We start from the raw sequence: 22,962 nt of genomic DNA on the forward strand, positions 1-22,962 counted from the left end.
ATCTTGCCTATTTCGTATTCTGTAGTCGTATTCCACGACCAAACGGTGCGATACATCTTGCCAGTAGGAACTTTTCCATCTATTAGACACGATTCTATTTCGTAGTAATGGCGACGAACGAGCACGTAAATTGAACTGTCACACGGAATTAACGTTAACGAGAAAATCGTTGGCAAATCCGTTTCCCGACTTACGTATTTGCAATCTCTTTGCTTTGTCTGTGCCTCCGTAGTTTTGCCTATGTTCGTTCGTGCGTGATAATTTGCGCATACACAAGGTTACTCCCCCGAGATAGGTGCGCTTTGAAACGTTTTAAAAGCGAACGCTTCCTAAGGACCGTGCTTCTTTTTTTCCACCCCGGCAAAAAAGAACACGCCGAAAGTTGCGCGGCGACGCTCCGACACTGTTAACACTTTGCCAACCAGAATTTCAAACTAACATTCTTATCGAACGTTACATAAGGACGCTCGAAGCAACATTTCCAACGTGAGTCAGTTGAAAGTCGATTTACAGTCGTTTTACGACCCGATGAAAACCACGAATTACGATCTCGTTGATAATTAATGCATTTCTTAAGCTAACGTTCTTATCGAACGTTACATAAAGACGTTAGAAGAGAAATTTCAAATGTAAAAGATTGACAACGCGAATTACGATTTCGTTGACAATTATTTGATTTTCGAAGAAACGAGCGATTCGATGTGTATAAAATTAACGATTAACACTGCAACTACTACGGTAGTCAAAATGACCAATTCGTAATTTTTCATACGAGTTTCGTATAACGTTTTAGTACAGTTTTAAGAATTCGAATGATTTTTACAAAATATATGAACAAGTGGTAAATAATTTTTCTTCTTAAATTATATGTTTCCTCGTATATACCTTTGGTTTTAATTTTTCTCGTGCAAGTTCCACTCTTTATATAATATAACACAGCATCTAACATAGTCTTATTCCAAGAATCTCTGCGCGAAGAAATCTTTACTCGTTAAACCCAATTCCCGATCAAGAATCTAGGCGATTCGATAAAAAAGAGGAATTGGTATCGTCGCATTACGATATATGACATTAACGTTTAAAATAGCCAGGAAAGTAGCGAGGACAGGATATCGTGAAATATATAACGTCAGATCGAATTAATGCCGCTTGGTCGCATGGAAAGAGCGTTGGAGTCCAGTAGGCGGTTATGTATCGCGTAGTCCTCGAACGAAAGCAAACACATTCTCGTAACGTCGAGCTGTCGATCGTTACAGAGACGTACACGGTATAATGCACTCTAAATGAACGCATCAAGCATCGTGCGGTGGCATCGATCGAAGCACCATGAACAATTTGACAGGTAGCACACACGGCTTAATTGGCAAGCATTTAAGGGGAATTTCCACGGGACAGGTACACCGTGGCTACTACATCGATCGTGATGCGCGTTGCGCGTGACATTTGCCGCTTGTTCGACGAGAGGGTAAAAAAATAAAAATTGTCATCGAGACTGGTCGCGAATAAATTGTCCGAGGCGATCGATTCTAATTAGTCGTAAGTCTACGCGTTATCTGTTCTATGTTTCTTCTATTTCATAGCTAAATTGATACAGGTACTCACTTGGACCCGGCAGACCATCAAGACGCCCAGCAGTGCGGGCACCAGCATCCCCTTCATCTTCCTTCGTTTGGTCGGCTCTCTATAAAACTCCCCGCACGATGTCTATGTGTGTCGTTTCGATTTCAGGCCGGTTACGATTCCCTGACTCGTCTCGATCTTCTACGAAAAAACGACGACGCACTGATTGAACAAACGGCAGAAACGTTGCTGAACAATTTGCTGTATGCAAGCCACCACTCACCCGCCGTATACGAGAGCACAGCGTACTACTGTGACACTGCTGCTGGGTGGGTCGCTTCACGAGAAATCAAGATGGAGGTGAAGCGCGGCGCCGGTGCCGCTGAAACGATTCGACCAATCAAAAGCTGTCACTAGATGACCGCGCCGGAGGGTGCGTTCACATGCGCGCAATGGTCAGTCGATAATGTAGCGGGAATATCGTGATTTTAAACGGTATTACATACTTCGAACGAAATTGTCAACTTTCGACAGATTTTCCGCCGGAAATGTTGCTTTCAACGAAACACCTGACTACTCTAATCTATCCAGACTACTAATACTAATCGGTGGAATAACTTTTACACGAACCGATGACTTAAAACGAGTATTTCGAAATTTTCTTGTTTTATTTCTCACGTACAATATCACTTTTGCTAATTAAAAGTAACTAAACTAAAGTACACTGTTTTTAAGGAAATACGTGTAATCATGATCGACGATGCATTATTGAGATTAGAAAAATTGTATTTTAAGAAATTTAATAAAAAAAGAATAGTTATAAATTATTTTCTAGAGACGAGTTTACATACTACCGCTTTTTATTTATAAAATCACCTTGAAAATGTTTTCTGCTTTGTTTGCGTGCGCGCGTGAGCGCACGTTTTACAAAATTTTGTAATATTTAAATGTAAAGTTGGAAAACAAATTCAGCATACGAAAATCCGGAAAAAGATGTGTATAATATCCGCGTTCAGTCTTCGTTCGAAACGTTCGTTTATTTTCTGTGAAAATTTCTCTCCTTTCTTTTTTTCTTTTTTCAATAAAAATTTACAACGTCGATGAAACGTACAAAATAAGAAGAAACTAAAATACCGAATCGATATATCGCGAAAGTAATTTACACTATAATTAAGATATCCACGTATCGTTAAAATTTAATAAGATTAAATTGATAACATTAGTATCATCGAATAATAATCGCGTTTTAACATATGTAATAAATATTGACCGAATCGTACAGTACTCATTACCATTCCGAATACGTGTACGATTAACAACGCATAATTGCATAAATATTCGGTTAAACCATAAATTCAATCCGTCTATATTTCAAGCGTTTCAAGTATTTAATACGGTGAACCGAATCGTCCAGCCAACGAATAGAGAACTGGCTAATACCGAGCGATGACAGAATTTGGCGCGTCATCCGTCGCAGTCGTCTGACACTTCGGGTTTCGATTTCAAACGGGGAAAAAAAAGAGGAAACCAGAATAAACGTGGTATCCGCGCTCGCTATACATGCGCATGATTGAAAGGAAACATCGTCGAATATTTTTAAGGTCGGTCGATCAGTTTGACGATTTGGAGAAATTGCGCGTTACTGAAGAATTTGAAAAGTTTGCTTTCACATACTGTCGTCTATTATCGCCTATTTTTATCTAATTCAGATGATAGAAAAAATTCTCCTTTGTTGATTTCGTTGATAATTGATCTATCCGGCCTTAACTGTAGAAACACGTAACATCAGGTTAGTAGTGGTTAATGCGTTAAAACACGAAGCAATGATTCAGTTTGACGCGAAACTTCTGCAGCTAATCCACCCGCAACGATCTAGTGCAGCAATGTAATCGACATTTGTCACAAATAGCATGTCCATTATAAATATTGTTGATATAAATATTGTCATGACGTACCTACGATCAGCCGATAGCAGGCTAGCCTAGTACGATATAACGTATAAATCAATCTAATGCAATTGTACGCTACGATAGTGGTTAATTATGCTGAGAAATGGGTGCGACTAAAAAAGAAGCGATTCGATTCGAATTATGTATCCGCCGATGAACATCCAAACGTTAAAGACGATAGAGTTGTAACGTTTCAGGGGCTACTACCTTTTTACTGTACATTTACATAATATCGTCGCTAATACGCGGCCGTAATAGCCCTATTAATACACAAAGTGTAATATACAACGCTACGACATCGTTTATATTCGTCTCTAATACTTTCATACGTCTATAATGCGTAATGAAGGCGAGGCCAAGAGGAACGACGAGGTACACGAAGACAAAATCAAACGGTACAGAATGAAATATCGTGAGCGGCATATATATCTGCACATCAACGAGTCTTTAAACCGGACGAATTGCCAACACTGTTTCGTTGCATCCGCTCGCTTCCCGGCTCTTGTCGTTTTTACGGTTTAGAGAAGCGTGCACGTAAGTATGTACGCCTTAACGTCTCTTGACATTTCATTTTTGTTAACCAACCGCATACCCCGTGCGTTCGACTTCTCTCTATTTTCCGTCTAAGCCATCGGACCCAGAGAAATTACACATTCCGCGTGGCTTCGTCTGTTTTTCTTCCTCCTCGCCCCGCTAACCGTCTCTGTCCGTTTCTTCCTCCTCTTTTTTTTTTCAGAAGAGCATGAAAACGCACGAGCAGATAGCCTTGGCCCATACCTTTGCCCGTGTGTCGGCCACCGTACCCACCGGTTACCCTGGAAACGGTATCGATTTCAACCCTCAGCTATGCAGTAGAAACCAGCGGCACACCATGGGGGTCTCTTCGTCCCGAGTTTCGACAAGACAGCCCGTTTAAACTACCCGATTACAGCAGCCTCCATCTCTATTACCGTCTTACGTTTCGTTTCGCGTGCTTCAGAAAATCAGCCCGCCTATAAACGTCAAAGTAGCTGAGTGGATGGGACGTCGTAAAATCGGCGAAATTTTAACCAGCGCTATCTTTTCATCGCCGCTGATATCCACTTTCGCACGCCGATTAATTCTTTCAACGTATTTACCTATGCCAATGTAAAATCTCCTTTGTACAAGATAGCACGTTACGATAACGCGTTTACGGTAGAACTATGGCTGATTCGGTCGAGAAATAAGAACACGCTCGGTTGGTACGGTGCGATAAATACGGTTGGAATTATTTTGAATTATAATTATGCGTCGAGTTCAGGGTACCTGCGCTGTGCACGGGTGGAAATTTAATTAGTGTATAAAATTTAGCATACGTTATTTAGAAGACGTGGCCATAGCGTTTAACGAGAACAAAAGGCTTGGAAATGACGTTGCGTTTCTTTACGCGGAATTTTAATTTTAATTTTAATACTAGCGCAAATTTCAAAATTAAACAGGTCGAGGGTGTTAATTAACAACGATGGGCCACCTCGTTTCGCTTTTAGATTGTTACTTTTATTTTTACTCTTCCATATTACTCTTCTATACTATGCGCTACTCTTCTATATTACTCTTACTTCTATATTACTATTACATGCGATACTCTTCTATATTATGCGCTATTATCGTACGCAAAACGACCAAATCGAATTAACAACAAGCCGATCGATGAACGTAAAAATATCAGCCAGTTCGTCTCTTCATGGTTTCTGTTCCTTGGCAACTTCGTATAGACCGCAAACTTTGTTCGCCGGTACAGCTTTGTCTGCAAAGGTTAAACAGATTTTATCATTACGAAAGTTCAAAAACGTAGCCAGCGGAAATGTCAGCCGCCGTCGTAAATTTCCAGACGACGTTCTCAAACGAAAATCAAGGCTCGCGCTTCAAACGACACGCAAGCGAATTAATGTACCGATCATTTTTGGGTACGCCAGATTAAGGTTGTTCATTATGTCGACAAATTCATTTAGGGATTTAGATAATCTAGGATTAAAGGCCTTCTCCTCGGCCACCGTGGTTACTGTTCTACCAGAATAATCGTGGGCAGGATACAGTCTGAAATTTGCTGGCAACGTGAAGATTTTCGAATGAACTGAATTGTACAAGACTTCCGCCGAGCCACCCTGTAACGCAAGAAAATTGCAAAATATTAATTTCCTCCAATATGAATATGAAACAATGAAACGACGTTTCTCTTGCGACGCGTACGCATAGTGCGCGTGAATTTACGGATTTTTGACGAAATTTCGAGTAAACCGTTTCAAGTACCAATGTATCTACGTCGGCTTTTAAACTTGTTAGCGTCTAAATAAATGATGCGCCCGTGTATGCAAGAGTTACCGTGTACGATATTGAACGTGCGCACAATTTTACTTCAACTTCTCCCGTGTAAAATATCGTCGCCAGATTTTCAGACTAAACGGGCCGCACCATCCCCTTGCGGTTAATAAGTTAACCACGCTACGTAAAACGCGATATTTAGAAGATTTTTGAGATTCCTCGTGATAGCGCGCGATCAAACAACCATATTATATCAGACTAATTCGGCGATTTTGCATAAATTATAATTACCAGTTGTTCTTATAGAACAACTGGGTACGATTATAAATTCATTTTGAATCTCTACATTTCTACAGCGTCGTAAAATTTTCAAATTATACTCGTATTTATATCTTACATCACATTTCACAGTCGTAATTTTAGATTCGAAATTATGAACTCACTTGACTAATTATGAACGTATTAAATTATTAACTTATGAACTCTTATTACAACGTACGTGTCATTCTTTTTCGCACAAACCTGGAAATCTGTTCGTCCACATCCGCGTATCAACAAAGCATCGCCTGTGAATGCTATACCTTGTTCGTAGCATACGTAGGTAACGCAACCTGTTAAAATACGAATGTATTGATTATGAGAGCTGGCTGGCATTCCGATGCATTGGGATACGAATCCATTGAAAACTTGTGCTTTACCCTGCTGCGTTCTTTTCCATCTAATTGATACCTGTCTAACGGTACGAAATACCTGGTGTTTCGAACAAACGCAAAAATACGAAGGAAATTATTAGGTGATCCCATAAGTTCGTGCCCACTTTTGTGTATACATTTCATGTGTCGATTTATAAACATACGGCGATAAGGGACCAACGCACTTGAGCTTAGCTGATCGAGAACAGGCTAGAGCAGATTTTCGTGGGTATAAGATCGTAATATAGCGAACACAGTGACTTCTAACGGTAAAAAATCACGAGTGAAACGCGTATCCATTTTCGACATCTCGTGTTATATGAATTTCGGAAAGGAACTTCTGTAACGATTGCCACGAAAAACATATGTGCTGTTTACGGAGAAAATGCGCTTTCATCTCGCACCTGTAGCAAGTGGTTCCAACGTTTTAGAGCTGGGAATTTCTGTTTAGAAACGAGGAACGCCCGGGCGTTCTCCTCGGACGGACGAAGATAAAATTCAGAATCTCGTTGAAAAATCACGAGGTTTGACAGTTCAAGAGATGTCGAATGTTCTGAAAATACCTAAGACAACGATTCGTAGGTGTTTAAAAAAAAAATAACATATATAACCGCTGGAAAAATGGCACGATCTTATGGGATCGCCTAATACTTTACGCGTGATCTCTCGTTTCAATTTTACGTCAAACGTCTCTATGCAAAAGCAAAATTCTCTCGCCGAATAAAACGTCCGCGTATTTATTAACAATGGCGTTCATTCTTAAGCACGAGTACCTGCTTTTAACGTGACGAAAAAAAAAAATAGCTGACCTTCGGTGTGTCCGGGAGTAGGCAACACCAGTAAATTATGCTTGCCAAAGCTTATTTGGTCATCCGGATTCAAGAGTATATCAGCCTTAGCGCCGCTGCTACGTGATATCATTGACTGGCAACCAGGTAACAAACTCTTCAACTTTCCTGTTCCGGTGATATGATCAGCGTGCATATGCGTATTTACTGCAAAAGGCGTTTATCCAAACGGTTATCAGCGATCATGTGCACACACACGAGAGCGCTCTTCGTCGACCACTATCGTCCATCTCCTTCTCGCCATTCATTTATAATACAGCGAAACCTTGATTACCCGAAGTAATTAGTTACAGCAAAGCGGGATAATCGAATTACTGGAAATGTCGGCAGTGTTTCGAGTAAAATATAACCGCAAAGTCGAGATTCCGTTGTATTAAAAATCTCAGCGAAGCGATGACACTTGTCGCTCGATGCTTTCCACGGACGTTTTCATTTATTTTTGCAGGAGCTAACGATAAATATAAAAGGAGCGGCGGAGAGCTGCATTTAAATTATTAAGTTTGTCAATTAAATCGGTAAGAACTTAGAAAATACGAGAAGGAAATTACGAGGCAACGAATCGAGAAAAATGATAATGAAGACGCGGAATATGGTAAAACTTCCATTTGAATTTACTTCCAGTCTTACTGCGGTCGTAAGTCTATGTCCATTCGATGTTCCGTCGAACTGAATGAAATTAATATCTTTAAAACTGTTAGAAGTACAAAGAAATTTCAGAAAGACGAGTTGCAACGTCGTTACTTTTTTAATAAAATTATATCGTTTCTTTCAAACTTTCGTTCCAACTTTAAATATTTCTAATTAGAAAGTTATATTCTAAAAAAAAAGAGAAAAGATCAAACAAAGAATCGTGGTCTTTACAAAACAGCAGATTCGACAAGGGAAGCCAATCTGTGCCAATATTTTCATTCGTCGCAATATACCGTTTGTTCGCCACTACGATATGTTATATAAAATTGAATATCGCTTTTTCCAGCTATCTGTCTTAATTATATTAATATTAATTCGTTATATAAATTTTGTCTATAATTTCTCGTTATACCGCTTGAAACTTTTCTCTATTTCTATTTATTTTCGATATGTATGCAGCGCCATCCAATTACGCGAAACACCCAGTACACAATGTATAAAACTGTGCTCCTTAACTTTTTCAATAAGCCGATGGCCATATAATTACATGTTTTCAAGAGACGATGTTTTTACGTTTCAGTTGGTATAGAAGACTTCGAGTGGCAATTTGAACAATTAAGCGCACGGTTTCCTTAATAATACCAGCACTTCATTTAAATTATTGAATTACCGACTGCTGTGCTCGCGCTCGATAGACTGCAGTTAAGAAGTTTTAACCGACAAGAACGTTTTTGACCTATTGTACCGGCAGATATATCAACACGGTACATTAAATCGTTCGAGTCTTTGTTTCATCGTACGCGATCTTTAACTGTCGCACATTTCTCCGGTGCAATGTAATCAGATTGAAACAACTGATGGTTAATTTAGTTGCTCGTTCCTCGCAGTCGGAACAAATCAACCGAATAATGCACTTAAACACACAGCTTTTACGTCCAAACAAGATTTGATGCGCTTCGCTTCTCTACAAGGTAAACTGAAAATCATGGTAAAATTGAGAACAATGGAATTGTTCTAAAAGAAACGTACCTTTATGTACGCTACGATATTATAAATTTACAAGAGAAAACGTTACGTTTCGAGAGAAAATTTTCTCGTGAAATTCGATGTCTTTTTTTTTTTTTTAACTTGACATGAATTGCAATTACTACAACTGGTGGATGTAATTGGTCGAAACAAACGATAAATGGCAATCTTTCGACTTTAACGAACGACTAATTTATCGATCTTTATATTTCGAAACGACGAAACGCGAGTGCTACGAATTATACGCAAAAGCTATTATGTTAAATATATTTTTAAAAGCATTATATTTTACAAAATATTTACTCGTTTCACGGAAGAGTAGGTGCCACGATATGCCGCGAAGACGATAAAATGAACGATGATTAATATAGAAATATGAAAAATTATCACAGCTGTGACACGCATCACTTTTTCACCGTACCCTTCGATTATATCGTTCAACGCAACTTTCAGTCCTTAAAAAATCAATCTTCATCGAACCGGATAGTTAATCTGTACTTCATATATGATTCATGTATGATAATGCTTGATTGAACATCCACTGATTAAATTTCATTACGAGTCTGTAGTATTGGTACATATTCGCATATAATAGATGTAAATTTATAAATCGATATGATACAAAAGAGCATATCGTAATATCACAATGATTAACTTAAAGCTAACTTAATCATTTACATATTGGCAGTGCGACGAATTCGATCAGTTAGTAGCATGAACATATAGATGTGTACATTGCAATGAAAAATGTACACTCTGCCGTTAGCGCATCCCTATTTGACAGCATTTTTGCAAATATCTCGACCGATATTACTACGCACGAGGACAAAGAGAAATTTTGTCGCATATAGTTTTACCGAAAGACCAGAAAGCATTATAACGAAAAGCGTTCAGTTTTGTTCCAGCTGAAAGTATATTCACCCTCGAATAATTTTCAAAGTCGTTTCTCGAGAATGAAAAATTTGTTCGCCTGGGAAAACATATTCCGTGAATCCAATTTTATTTTCTGTGCAGCAAAAAATGGTCAACCTATTTCCGGTACTGCGGCGAATTTCAAGCAACAGCGAATGGAGAATGATTTCTGCGAACGTGATTATACTCTCAACTTACTAGCATATTTTAACGTTAATCCCAATTCCTGAATAATGGTTTTATCTCGTTCTGCCCATTCGATGACCGGGTCGATTAAGATCGCGGTCTTATCGTCGATGTCGGCCAATAGATAAGTATACGTACTGGACACGGGGTCGAACATCTAAGAATTTCAATTAAAACTTGTTAAAAAGGGACTCGAAAGTGGTAAACTGAAATTTATGGAAGATTCTAATTTCTGACGGATTTACGATAGACTACGATTATTGATCAAATTTATGAATATGTAAATGCAATGGCAAAATAAAAGTATTGGTATAGACGAAATTTGCCTTAGAATTCTACACAGATATATAAAGCATAGGATTCTTTATGAAATTGTTTTGTGGGAAATCATTTTTAGAAAAATCTACATACTGTGTAATTACGTTATCGACGACGAATAGATTGCGAATTTTTATGGGAAATTTGAAAGTGCAGAATTGCACAGAAAGCACTTACGCTGAAAAAATGAATAAAATATCTAGTAATACTCGATAGGTAAAACAACGTTCTACCGAAAGTCTACTCTTTCAATTGTATTCTCGAAAATATGAATCTGCATAAAAATCCGCAATCTAACGATGAATAATTTTTTGTAATTGCACAATTTTACATAATTTTACTTTGCATGTGAGTTTATAACTTTGTATAATTTACGATAATTCTGTTACGCTGAAAGCCGTTGAAAATTATTACTTACCGGTCACTGTGGATAACGATTAATTTGTAGTATTTGTATATCAGAATACTATTGAAAATATCCTTACTATCAAGGAAAATGTCATAACTACAGTCGTTACGTAATTCATAAAATTAATAGTAGAGCAATAATATAAATTACAAATTTAAATACAAATAACAAGATTTGTATGAATCATAAATCAAGTTAATAAAAGAATAACATTCAACGTGAAATGCGCAATTCGTAAAAATTGATTCTCTGAAACTGTTAATACATAAGAAATTGTCAGATGTCGCTACAACCACACAACAGAACGAAAATCTGCACAGTTATTGACTTACTTGACGAAAAAGAAAATCTTTCGAGAAAGGGATTGGCTCCGTTAACGCTACGCCCTTACAACAGGAATTCATAGTGATTAAATTATATTTAGAAAACGAAGATTTTAGATACTGTTGACACAAAGTTTTAAACATAACAAAAGTTTAACGGAATCTCTATTTTATGTCGTAGGAACAACGTATTTATGTTCTCACTTGCAACTACACGTTCAGCAGCGCTGTTCGTCAAAATCAAAATGACGTCATGATTAAAATAAAATTCATCTTTGCGATTACGTTATCTTTATCAAGTATTTAGTTTGTATTTTGATAATATCAGTAAACTTTGTAAACCCCTCGTTTGTATATGTCATGAAACTTACCATAATGTATTTACATGTATAAACGAAACTTTATTTAAATTTTGTTATACCCTAACATAATCGAAGAAGTAGTAAAAAGTTCAAAATCTCGAAGATAAAATCTAAACCATATTCTTCAATTATGTATATTTTGATTATCGATCAAACAAATAGTCTACTATATTTTTATTAAGACGCGTTTCTATGTATCGAAATTTCATGGTCGTTTCCTGTTAGTGCTGCCACTTAATAATTTGCTTCTAGCACCATCTTTTTGCTACCCTCTTTCCGGTTGGCTTTCGGACAAAGGTGTCTACTTTATTCAATTTTCCACAACTCGCCATATTATTGTAGGAAGAAAGGTAGTATAAGTTATAATACAAAGTAATTAACGTACTTTATATAATATTTACATGTATATTTATATACATGACGTACTTCAATTGAGCTCTACAATATTGTTGTTACAATACACGTGTGGAGTAAACCTGTACAACATTTGCATTGTTGACAATTTTTTATCACGATGTTTGTTTCAGATGCCGTCTGTAACGCTTAAGGACGTTGACCAGCACAAATTCGTTAAGGCTTTCGCAGCCTTTTTGAAAAAGTAAGTAACTGTTTTTATATAGATGTAACTAACCTCAAAAATTTTCATGACATAGAAGCTTATTATAGATTAACAACAAAATATGTATATTTTATATTTTACATTTTCAAAATACGTATACCCGTAACTCTTTTAAGTATAACTATTGATTTGTTTAATATTTTAGAACTGGCAAAATGCGAGTGCCAGAATGGGTTGACATCGTAAAATCTGCACGCTTCAAGGAACTTGCTCCGTATGATCCAGATTGGTACTACATTAGATGCGCGGCTTTGGTTCGTCATATTTATATTCGTAGTCCAATTGGTGTTGGAGCAGTAACAAAAATCTTTGGAGGACGCAAACGCAACGGCACCCATCCCAGCCACTTCTGCCGATCTGCAGGTGGTGTTGCCCGTAAAGCTCTTCAAAGCTTGGAACAACTGAAACTCATTGAAAAAGCTCCACTGGGTGGACGTAAGCTTACCAGTCAAGGTCGTAGAGATTTAGATCGCATCGCTGCACAAGTGAAAGCAAAAAGCAAAAAACAACTTAAGCTACAAGAGACTCTTGTTCTTTAATTTTTCTGTTTCTATAATAAAAATGAAAAAATTGTATTTTGATAGCTATATTTGTGTCCAAACCTTATTTACTGTACTTTAAGTTAAGTCTCGGTAATTTTGAATAAGTTAAACATCGAATAATTAAAGTAAACTTTGATAAAAATGTGTAATTATATTTGACGCTTGATGCTACAATTTATTTTTTAATACTCCTAATCGTCGTGTTTCTGTAAAGCTGTAATGATCTATTCATAGATCAGAAAAGGTAATTACAATAGTAAAACTTTAGGACATATGCCTAAGTATACATATATTCACATTTCTACAAATTATAAGATGTTTAGTGTTACTATACTTATGTCTCTAAAATAACATTGTTATAACAATATTAATGAACAATTACATATATTCTATATTATACATCTAACACGATACATCTTTGTAACATCACAAGTAATAAATCAAAGCTTCAAATTGGAACGGAATTAATTTGCCGAAAATTACAATAATGACGCAAGATGGTAGCACCAACGAATCCGAGCATAAGCGACCTTCTCCCTAACCTCAAGCTCGATGGTGAAGGTGCGAGCGTACGCAGCGCCGTCTCAGTGAAACTTAGACCGTGGATGAAAACGTTTCGGCACCGATCAGGTTGATTTTAGATCGAGTGACGAGTAGGTGTAAAGAGATTTTTCTGGGACGCAGCCGCGTACGCGCGTGAAAGTGTGTATGCAACGCGAGCCGCGCGAACCAAGAAAAGGTGCGAACTATGTTTCCTCGCAGTCAGTGCAGGAAACTCCGATCAAGCAAAATGTTAAAGAAATAATCGTGTCGCGCAAGTGTCTCTCGCTGGTAGAGAAGACAGACGACCGTGTGCTTGAATTTTCTTTCTCTCTTCTCCTCTATTCAACCCCCTTCCCTCTCCTTCTTCTCTTTGTGTCCTTCCCCCCTCCCGCGGGCGCTCCTCTCTGGGTCCGTTCGTCGCACCGGGACGACGTTTACCGTGCGTCACGGGAAACGGCATTGGGAGGAGACAGAAGGTGACAGCCCTCCCGCGGAATTTATGGTGCGCACCGGAGAAACGGTGAAGTGAGTGGTGTTGACGAGTGAAGTGAGTGTGTAACGGCACTAACAGTGCTAGACCGGTGACAAATTTCGGGGGCTCCCCATAATTTCGGCCAATATAGGTAGAAAGAGGGAAAAAATGCCGGGCCTAATCGCCGTAAGTGAGTTCGTCGAGGAGACGAGGGAGGATTACAATTCGCCTACGACATCCACCTTCGTCTCGCGGATGCCACAATGCAGACAGACAATCACATCCCTCGAGGAGGTAAATTTTCGCTTGCATACATACACGTTCCCTTCATTAACGCTAGAACTATCATAATAGACGAAATGTGCAATTTCGATTTGCTGCAGTTTTACAATCTTTCAGATTTAGAACTGACCTGTGAACTATTATGCATTTATGAGAAATTTAATGGTGCAAAAATACGAACACGGACAAATGCGTAAAATATCGAAAATATAATACTCGTTGTAATTCTTAGTGGCTACGACAATTCTCTACTAATAATTCTCCTTCTTTTTTAAACGATACTCATCAAAATATGAATTTCCGCATAAATATCCGCAGTGTATTTTGCAATAGTAGATTTTTCAGGATTTTTAATGATATATATCTATCAGTTGGATCTCTTTGACACAGGTTTAGTTATAGTCTAGTTATAGTTCTAGCGTTAAAGGAATTAAGGTACATTTTTTGTCGACCATCAAAACCTGTGTTGAAAACCATATATCCAACGTAACCTTACCGAGGTTTCTGATCAGTGCGGTGGTCGAGCGCGTGTTCTAATGCGTGGGCGTTCCACAATTACATACTTCATGGGTATGCCTTACCTATGATATCCACTAACACTATTGATGTAACGATTTTTCGATGCAACACGCATCGCATTAACCTCTTGCGAATGTCTTTCGATGCTGCACGCAACTTCTACCGTGCTCTCTCTTTCTAGCCTGCATCTCTCGCGCAGTTTCCACGTATCGATGATGTAAATGTCGCTTACGGTCGATTCGCGACTTCCAGTTCGGGTAATGCACGCAGACATGCCGTCATTGCTGTATTTCGTTAGCGTAAGTCTTCCTATAGAGGAAAATAATGATCCACGAGCAATTTTCAACGCCTGACACGGCCATCGATGAGTCGTTTTAGACCCAAGAATCAATTTTCTTTCATTTGTACAATTTTTCATGAGATCTCTGGCCTCAATTCGATCAGTCGTATTTCATTGATATTTTCATTGATATTTGTTTACTTATTTATTTAGAGTAACAGACGGCCATGTAATTGCCTGTTGCACGGCAAAAATTCTCCATAATAATTACTGGAATCAAAACTAAAGCTAAAAAGATAACGCAATAACGGAACAATACAAAACACGAGTTGTATGCTAGCAGATAAGATAGATTCACTTGTATATAATGGCGCGTATATATGTATATATAATCTGCACACATAAAATTTGATTAGTTTTTATATAAATGTCAGAAAGATTTTGGAAGATTTCCTGTTTCTCTGTCGAAAATAAAAAGATTTCTACGTAACAATAAACATTCAAAATTACTATATATACATATATATTTAATTAAATAAATGTTACAATCGTAAGGCCTAAAGAGGCTCGTCGTAAGTATTTTAGCGCCGTGCGCCGTGTTAATGGCACTGGTGCACGCATTGAATCGCTCGAATTACCGGGATCCAGGAATGTTTATACATATATTTACTCGGGCACCGTGTATACGGCCTGCTGATCGATGATAGTGTATTTTCGCAGTATTACGTGCTCTTACGAGCAAGGCGTTACATCTATGGCCGGACTTTGAGTCAGATTAATTAAGAGGATAACGCAAGGTGCGTCTAGGAAACGTTGTGGAATAAAATAGAAACGTTTCGTTGGAAAAGAAGGCGTCCGGCGAACGCGATTCATGCAGATGCGGCTAATGGATCTTTTGTAACAACGAATAGTCGTAATATGGCAACCGTAATTATCGGCGAGGAATGTTATTGCCCGTGTCTTTCGTAATTTAACAGGCATCGTAATTCTTGCGGATAGTGCTGCTTGGCTGAAATAACGTGTATGTATATCGGTGGCCAAAGTAGTCGCGAGAACCGTTTCCAAGTTGCTCGAGGTCGTGAAAATTTTCACCGATGGCTGCTGCTCAAATCGAAGCGCCCATAGCGTCTGGTCGCACTAACCTTAACGACGAGCCATATTCTTTCGGCTATCCACCATGTTTGTTTACTTACTAGCTGCAACTTTTTTCATGAAACTTGATCAGTAATATTTTCGACGTTGTTCATAAAATGTCAGTATTATATATATATATCGTTGCAAATCGTTTATTGCAACGCTTATTGTTACATTTACATTTGCAGGAAAATGTATGCATAACACGACAAACGAACAGCGCAAAACATTATTGCATTAATGTGTACTGAATACCTATTAACGCGATATCGATATTACATGAATTATTAAATATTAGACTTCGTATCAAGTATCGAGAATAATATTTAACTTTATTTAACTGTATATTAACAAAAATTGAAAAATTAATCAATCGGATGATATAAGGATGTACATCAATTTGGACGAGCAAAGGAGATAACAATAAACGTACAATTTTAAATTAAACCGGTCGTTTGACCGGGTCTGGTAAGGTAGGTTAGTGTTGGACGGATTTATAACAGATTGATTTATAAAGTATTTTCTATCGCTCTATAACTTTCCACAAATTTTTAATACGTTTAACAGGTTAGATACAGTGTACGCTTGTTTACAAACAAAGGAAGTTACATGTTACGAGCGAAAAATGTATTTTCTATCGGGCTACGACAGAATTTGTTTATGAAAGTGAACTGGCTCGATCTGTGCATACGTATCGCGTTTCCATTAGTTCACATGGCGTTTAATTACAATCGGTAAGGAGCGATAAGGCGAACGTTATCATTGCGACACCTCTCCTTTACATATTATCGAAACGTGGGCGTATTTTGTAACACACGTAGATAGGAAACTTGGCGCGGAAAGTGTGCCGTGCGGTCGGAAGTGGAATTTATGCATGGAATTACTAAACCGAAGTTTCTTTTCACAAAGGAACACTGGCTGAGGCTAGCGTTGATTTTAAAGTCGATAGCGCGGAATTCTCTCCGTCGATAAACACTTGTACGGAAATTATAACGATGCATTATGCAAAGTAACGTAATTATACGTTTATATGTATAACGCGATGCCAAGCTCGATTATAAATTCCCTTTTTAAATTATTTATCCGAATTAAAGAACGATAGAAGAAACGATCGCAGACGTATAGTCGTTTATATTAAAATTATAATTACATGTATACAGCATTTACATACAGCGTAATGGTATCCACGACTTTTCAACTGTTTCAAGGACACCGTGTTTATCTTTTCACGTAAACAACAGGGCAATATTAATTTCACGTCGTTCGATTCATCGACGCGATTGATTCACGGAACTCTGCAACAATGATAATGCAAATAGAATAAGTATTCTTCATGATGTATAATAATAGAGACAGGAATGATGGCATGGCTTCCAGTAATTTGGGGATCACTTACTCCAACCACTTTCTCGCACGCTACGATATTCGATATCGTAAAACTTTCGATGACCCGAATACGACAGTTATAAAATAATCAGAAGCTATTCGTAGAATTGTTTGTTCGTTGCTTCATAGTGAAATTTCTGGTGATAGTAGCAGTAATAGTAAGAGTAATAGTAGTAGTAGTAGTTTATTTCAGGATTTGGCGGAGAAATAGGAATTTGGTTGCAAAACTTGCAGAATGTAAAGTAGATGTTACACGCGATATTTCTGTCACCCCTTTCTCCTACGGCAAATTGTTTTTTTTTTTTTTTTTTAATAAATATACGTTGACGTTATTTTTTTCTTTCTTTTGTAAATATACAGGGTGGTTGGTAACTGGTGGTACAACGATCTACAGCGAGATCCGTTATAACGCACCGCACGCGTACCGACCGAAAATTCAAAGTCGATTTTCTCGAAAACAAAGCCTCGAACGAAAAATGTTTATTCTATATTTTCGACTTCTTTTTTCACGTAGAATCACCCCCTTCTCGCTTATACCACCAGTTACCAACCACCCTGTATATATTACAAATATATTTTTTTAACAATTATATCTTTGACGAGCATAGTCTGTTTGGAGGTTTAGTTAGCAGAAAGAACGAAATGAAATCGTAGAGTAATAGATGCAGCTGAACATTATTATTTTTTCTATGTACGTTGTTCGTTCTACGAATATTCTTGAAATGAAACTTTTAATTTAATTCGTACCTAGTTTAATTTATGCACAAGCATAAAATGGAAGTTAATAGAAATACGTATCTATAAATAAAATTACGGACGATCAAATTATCGCAATATGTGGTACAATAGCACATTGTTATCGTGACAATAAATAATGCTGCCCCCTGACATTCATTTATTACAGTCAATAAATCAGCAACGAATACTATACTGTTTAGCGTAATCTGAGAGTCACGAGTGCATTTATTCAATCTATTCGTTTTCTTTATCTCGTGTAAAAATGTTATTTAAAAGTAGCTCTGTATAATAAGAAGTTATGGTGAAACAGTATGGAATAAAGTTACGCGTACTATTTTCTGTTAATATACCTACTTTGTACGCTGACAGCAGATTCATTTTTTCATTTGTTATATTTCTAATTGAAATTGAATAAACAAAATCGAATATGTGTTCTAGTAAATATTTTGAAATTCATAAATTTCTTTAAGATACGGTATTACGAAGTTTCGCATATCGTAGCAATTAAATAAATTAATATTTATGTCGTTAGTATCTCGTCGAGTAGTTCATAGTAGCTTATCAGTGTTTGAAATTTTTGATCGATTTGTAACAATGAGACACGAGTGTTATTAAAACAAGGAATAAAAAATATATAATAAGAATAAATTAACGACTAAAAAATCACCTACCGAGGGATACGATAGATTATCAATTCAAATTATTTATTATTCGAATTATCCGATTTTAGATATCGTCGTTTCAATTAATCGCGATAATCCTTTTATCGGTTGAGAAAAACCTTCTCCTTTTTTATCTAACTCGCAGTTTACTTAAGACATAATTTGGGAATAAAAATGCTTCCGAAGTAACACAAAAGGATTTCATTGTTAAGAATCAATTCCATTGCTTAATTCCATTTTATTCGTAGCTTAATTTTATTGATTCAAGAATAGAACCTCGCTACAGCTTTTTTTTTCATCCGTAATTTTATAATTAAATTCTGTATAATTCTGTATAAATCAGCAAACGCTTGTACGTTTCTAAGCAAAGAATAGAATTAACGAGGCTGCTCGTTAGAATTAACGAAAGAGATGACAAGATATCTAAAAAATATTTCTTTCGAGATTTTCGCGTCTGTATTTTTGTCGATCGTGTTTTTAAATCATTTCTTCAGATTCATTTCTTACCGCGCCATCCAAAACGTATTTTATTACTATACAATTATACCGATCAGTTTGTCCGTGCCCAGTTTTCGACCCGAAGCACTGTAATCTGAGAAACTGTAATCATATTGGTGGTTTTCTCTGATAAGCAAAGCAAATTCCGGTCGTAGGAGATTATATTAAAACCTGTTAGTAGAATATTTACACAAGGGGAATGTATATGGAAAAAAGGGAGATAGGAAATATCCTACGACAAATATCGCGTTTCGTTATTAAGAAATACCAAAAAATGTTAGAAATATTAAAAATATCGTTACTATCTATATTGTAATATACTTCGATATACTTCACCGTATTAATTCTCGCAAACGTTAAAAATTGATTTTTCAATTTTTAATTTTGCTCAATGGCGAAGTACACCAGACCGGGTTAAAGCGTAATCTCGTCGAGTATATCGCGTGTGTTACTTCTGCCTCGGTCGAAAGTCGATATTCGGTGCACTCGTACCGCAACGGGTCACTTTTACGGTGCAATTCGACTTGCTGCTTTCTTGCAAATTATACTCAACCGCTTCCGTCTGCTTTGACGCGCCAGCAGCTTCCGGGTCAGTTCGTTTTTTTCTGCTTCTCCGTAACGATCCCAAGGACTTCCCGCAGGTTGCGTGCACTCGCCGGAGTTATCGCTTTTTTCTCAACCCAGTCCTTTCTTCTTTTTCTTCTTCTCTTTCTTCCTTATCTTTTTTCTTTTTTATCCTGTTTTTTTTTCAACGTGCTATTGGGAATAGATACAGTTCAAAGAGTAGAAAAATTCCCTTTCGATCGAAGCGACGTAAATGTGTTCTATTTCGAACTATTTAAAGATTGTCGAAGAAACGTGCAGGAACTCGAACGATACACCTCGTTCGCGACTTTTTTCGATCATATTACATCGTGCAATTGTATCAAATGTTCGATGACAAAACGGATATTTCAGCGGCGAATATTACGTCTCTGCAGCGCACTACTTCAACACTGTACGAATAGGTTCAATCTATTTAAACCTGTAAATCAAGCAACATTAGTAGGCCAATAAGAAGTGTTCATCGCTAAGCAAACATTAAATGGTCACCTTCAAGTGCTTTCAACGTATGCATGCTCCGATTGCCACAGCTTGAATCACGTATTACGCCTGTCTACCATAAAAAGTGATGATAACAAGATGATCTCACTAGCTGTAGTAGCCTGCTAATTGGAATAATCTCTTTTCAGATAATTTCGCGAATCAACGAGAATATTGGAAAAGATCGAACAAAGAGACTCGATTCGAAAAGCTCGACGCGAAAGACGAGTAATTCTATTGCGTAGTGAAATTTCAATTTTGATCTACAGGGTGTTCCGTTTAACTCCGGAGATGGCGAAACATCTTACGAGAGATCGAGGTTACGAACGAATTATTCTTAAGCCTTTCTGTACAAGCAGAAATCCATTTCTTTCGTCTTTCTCGTATACTTAGGCACGCGTATACATTTGATAAGAGATAAATCGCGAAAATTAATCAGATACGTTTATCTCCATAGCTACTCGATCGAAGTTTTCCAAACCAAATGGAAAACGGTTGCTTTCGTCGCTGAAATTACACGAAATGAATTTTTATTCGACGTCGTTGGCCTCGACGATGCGTTTTTGTCTCTCACGATCGATGTCAGTCGAGCATCGGTACGTGTATCAGTTACGTTTCGTACAATGTCGAACGATCGGCCGATCATTGTACAGTCACTCGGCAACACAACACTGACCTTACCAGAACCGGTCAAACGACCGGTTTCAAAATTTAGTCTAAAATTGTACGTTCGTCGTTATCTCTTTCGTTCGTCCTTCGTGTAATCTATATGGATAAAAATTCGGCAATTGATTAATCGGATGATACGAGAATTAGCATAAAGTTAAGACGGATAAAAGAAATAACGATGAATGTGTTTTTTTTTATTTAAAATTTCACATTCACAATTTGTCCAATTTGGACATTTGGTAGAATTTTTTATCTGTTTGATTATCATGTGGGTGGCTACCCCCAATGGGGCACCATCTTGGTGTTTGTTAAGATATATCCTTCGTGACGACGAATGTGTAGAGTTTTAAACTACATTTTAGAAGCGGTCACTCGATCCGGCTTGGTAAAGTTAGCGTTAAAAAGTAAACATCTAATTCTGGTAAACGCACGCCTATGCAAACAAAGATCGTAGCAGCCTTTAAGCTTCGCTACGATAAACAATAAAACATGTACACGTAGAGATTACGATCTTATAACAAATATAATCTGTTTTCCCATAAATGCGACCGACAGTAGGCTTGTAAAACGCTTCGTGCCATCGCTAGCTTTACTCCTCGAATCGTACTCCTCGTGTCTGACGATTTAAAAGTTGAACAGTCAGCCGGCACGGAACTCGCCTAACCCAGTATCGTCTTCGTTTACTCTTGACCCTGAGTGGGCCGTGTAAGTCACCCACTTTCCCGCTTTAGCGGCGCGACTTACGACACTGGCGCGCGCGCCATCAAAATTTACGTTCCGCCCGGCTATTTTCGATGCGACGCGACCGCAGTCTATTCTCGTTTGCGTCGAACGACGGAAGGAACGCCGTTCTTCCGTCCCTGTTTCGCGATCCTCCGTCGTTTTCTCCGGCCGCGCCGTTCCAGGAAAACTACGCACCCGCCGTTTTCCAGCCGCTCGATCTCGTAACCGCATGCCGCGGAACTCGGTCGTCCGTGACGAAAACTTCAACGCGATGACTTTCTTCGCGACGCGCGTTCTCAAACGTTGCGCCATCGACTTCCGCTTCCCAGGTAAACCGTGGATTCGATCGCGATCGCCAGGGAATTGCGTTTCAGCCGGGCGAGGAGGGAATTTTCATCGGTCGATTCGTGACTTTTTCTTCAAATTTACAGAGTTCGCGAGGTTCGCAGAGTAGCAACGGTGCGTCGTCCACGTCTTTCAGGGGGAAAGTTAGCACAATTTCCCTTTTAGAAGCTTTGCGACACGTTACGAGGCATTTTTAGGGCCGTTGCACGCTCGTGGCTACCACCAAGTCCTGAGTTTCTCGATCGCGCGATCTACGCACACACGGGGTCGATTCGCGATTCTCGTTGCTTACCAGCAACAAGATCGGAAAATTCTCTTTACATTTTTCCGAGAGACGATCGGGAACGTTCGCCGATCGTGTAACGCTCTGCCTGTCGATTATGCGTTTCCAGATAGACGCGGGTATCTTAGAAAATTGCCAACAACGAGCTTAGAGAGAGAGAGTTGGTTTTCCACGACTCCGCGAAGAAATCGCGGACGTCGAGTCTTGGAATAAAATTCTGCTCTTTCGCGGGAAGAAATGCGTTGTACAGTTTCTTCTTTATTGGACTGCGCGGCCAGGGGAATCGAGGACAAAGTTGTATTTGTAAGTGACCTGTTCTTCTTACTTAGGCTTTGTGCATGGAAATCTTCGTTATCACTGGCTGGCGATAGCATATATGCGTGTACGTGGTTGGAAAGTCACACAGTCGTGTACCTACGCTTTGTAAATTGCACAATCGTATTTCGATATTACACCGTTAGATCGCCATCGAGCAATTTATTTATAGCCATCGGTAGTTTCTGCTTCTCTCGTCGTCGTCTTACACGTTCAAAATTAATGTAACGCACGATGGCTGGCAAAAGTACTGCAACCTACTTGCCATAGGAAATTTTGCTGTCCGCGTTATTTTCGAATTTCATTAGCACCGTGGCCAGACACAGCGCTAGCGTGGCGATTGTATTGCTTGAAGAAACCAACTTGGAAAT

General features: G+C 38.2%; 4 protein-coding genes across 11 annotated transcripts in view; 2 read left to right on the forward strand and 2 right to left on the reverse strand.

Moving 5' to 3' along the window:
• Positions 1–1,945, reverse strand: part of Appl (amyloid-beta-like protein) — a 50,343-nt gene extending 48,398 nt beyond the window's left edge. For 2 of the 3 annotated variants that reach the window (XM_033337682.2, XM_033337683.2), the window contains exon 1: positions 1,603–1,883. In XM_033337682.2, coding sequence (XP_033193573.1) covers positions 1,603–1,659 — 57 coding nt within the window. In that variant the 5' untranslated portion in view covers positions 1,660–1,883. Of the gene's footprint in view, positions 1–1,602 lie in introns of all 3 variants that reach the window. The other variant, XM_033337681.2, reaches the window with a different exon arrangement.
• A 3,060-nt stretch (positions 1,946–5,005) lies between these two features.
• LOC117158602 (persulfide dioxygenase ETHE1, mitochondrial) lies at positions 5,006–11,372 on the reverse strand. 2 transcript variants are annotated; one of them, XM_033337685.2, is made up of 6 exons: positions 11,146–11,372; positions 10,099–10,243; positions 7,294–7,479; positions 6,315–6,403; positions 5,425–5,635; positions 5,006–5,277 (listed from the first exon to the last, which is right to left on the reverse strand). In XM_033337685.2, exons 1-6 carry the CDS (start codon positions 11,278–11,280, stop codon positions 5,213–5,215), a joined length of 831 nt encoding a protein of 276 aa, XP_033193576.1. In that variant the 5' UTR covers positions 11,281–11,372; the 3' UTR covers positions 5,006–5,212. The 2 variants fall into 2 exon arrangements, with proteins under 2 accessions (XP_033193576.1, XP_033193577.1); XM_033337686.2 differs by lacking the exon at positions 11,146–11,372 and adding an exon at positions 10,823–11,036.
• Positions 11,373–11,708: 336 nt separating this feature from the next.
• On the forward strand, positions 11,709–12,692 carry LOC117158605 (small ribosomal subunit protein eS19). Its single transcript, XM_033337689.2, has 3 exons — positions 11,709–11,848; positions 12,026–12,096; positions 12,263–12,692. The coding sequence occupies exons 2-3, from the start codon at positions 12,026–12,028 to the stop codon at positions 12,654–12,656; spliced, it is 465 nt and encodes a 154-aa protein (XP_033193580.1). The 5' UTR covers positions 11,709–11,848; the 3' UTR covers positions 12,657–12,692.
• Positions 12,693–13,248: 556 nt separating this feature from the next.
• The window catches only part of Asap (ArfGAP domain of ASAP), a 55,778-nt gene continuing 46,064 nt past the window's right edge, over positions 13,249–22,962 (forward strand). For 3 of the 5 annotated variants that reach the window (XM_033337664.2, XM_033337667.2, XM_033337674.2), the window contains exon 1: positions 13,249–13,968. In XM_033337664.2, the coding sequence (XP_033193555.1) occupies positions 13,843–13,968 (126 nt within the window). In that variant the 5' untranslated portion in view covers positions 13,249–13,842. Of the gene's footprint in view, positions 13,969–21,738; positions 21,978–22,079; positions 22,580–22,962 lie in introns of those variants that run through there. The other 2 variants (XM_033337669.2, XM_033337661.2) reach the window with 2 other exon arrangements.

The sequence above is a fragment of the Bombus vancouverensis genome, chromosome 5 (genome assembly GCF_051014615.1).
Source record: "Bombus vancouverensis nearcticus chromosome 5, iyBomVanc1_principal, whole genome shotgun sequence".
Classification (NCBI taxonomy): Eukaryota; Metazoa; Arthropoda; class Insecta; order Hymenoptera; family Apidae; genus Bombus; species Bombus vancouverensis.

Excerpts from the sequence above, each read along its gene's own strand:
- LOC117158602 (XM_033337685.2), bottom strand. The coding sequence starts at position 11,280 with ATGTTTAAAACTTTGTGTCAACAGTATCTAAAATCTTCGTTTTCTAAA. Across the intron at positions 7,480-10,098 it reads ATTAACGTTAAAATATGCTA|TAAATACGCATATGCACGCT; the intron begins GTAAGTTGAGAG and ends CGCCTTTTGCAG. Across the intron at positions 6,404-7,293 it reads TACTCCCGGACACACCGAAG|GTTGCGTTACCTACGTATGC; the intron begins GTCAGCTATTTT and ends GTATTTTAACAG.
- LOC117158605 (XM_033337689.2), top strand. The coding sequence starts at position 12,026 with ATGCCGTCTGTAACGCTTAAGGACGTTGACCAGCACAAATTCGTTAAG. Across the intron at positions 12,097-12,262 it reads TTCGCAGCCTTTTTGAAAAA|AACTGGCAAAATGCGAGTGC; the intron begins GTAAGTAACTGT and ends TTAATATTTTAG.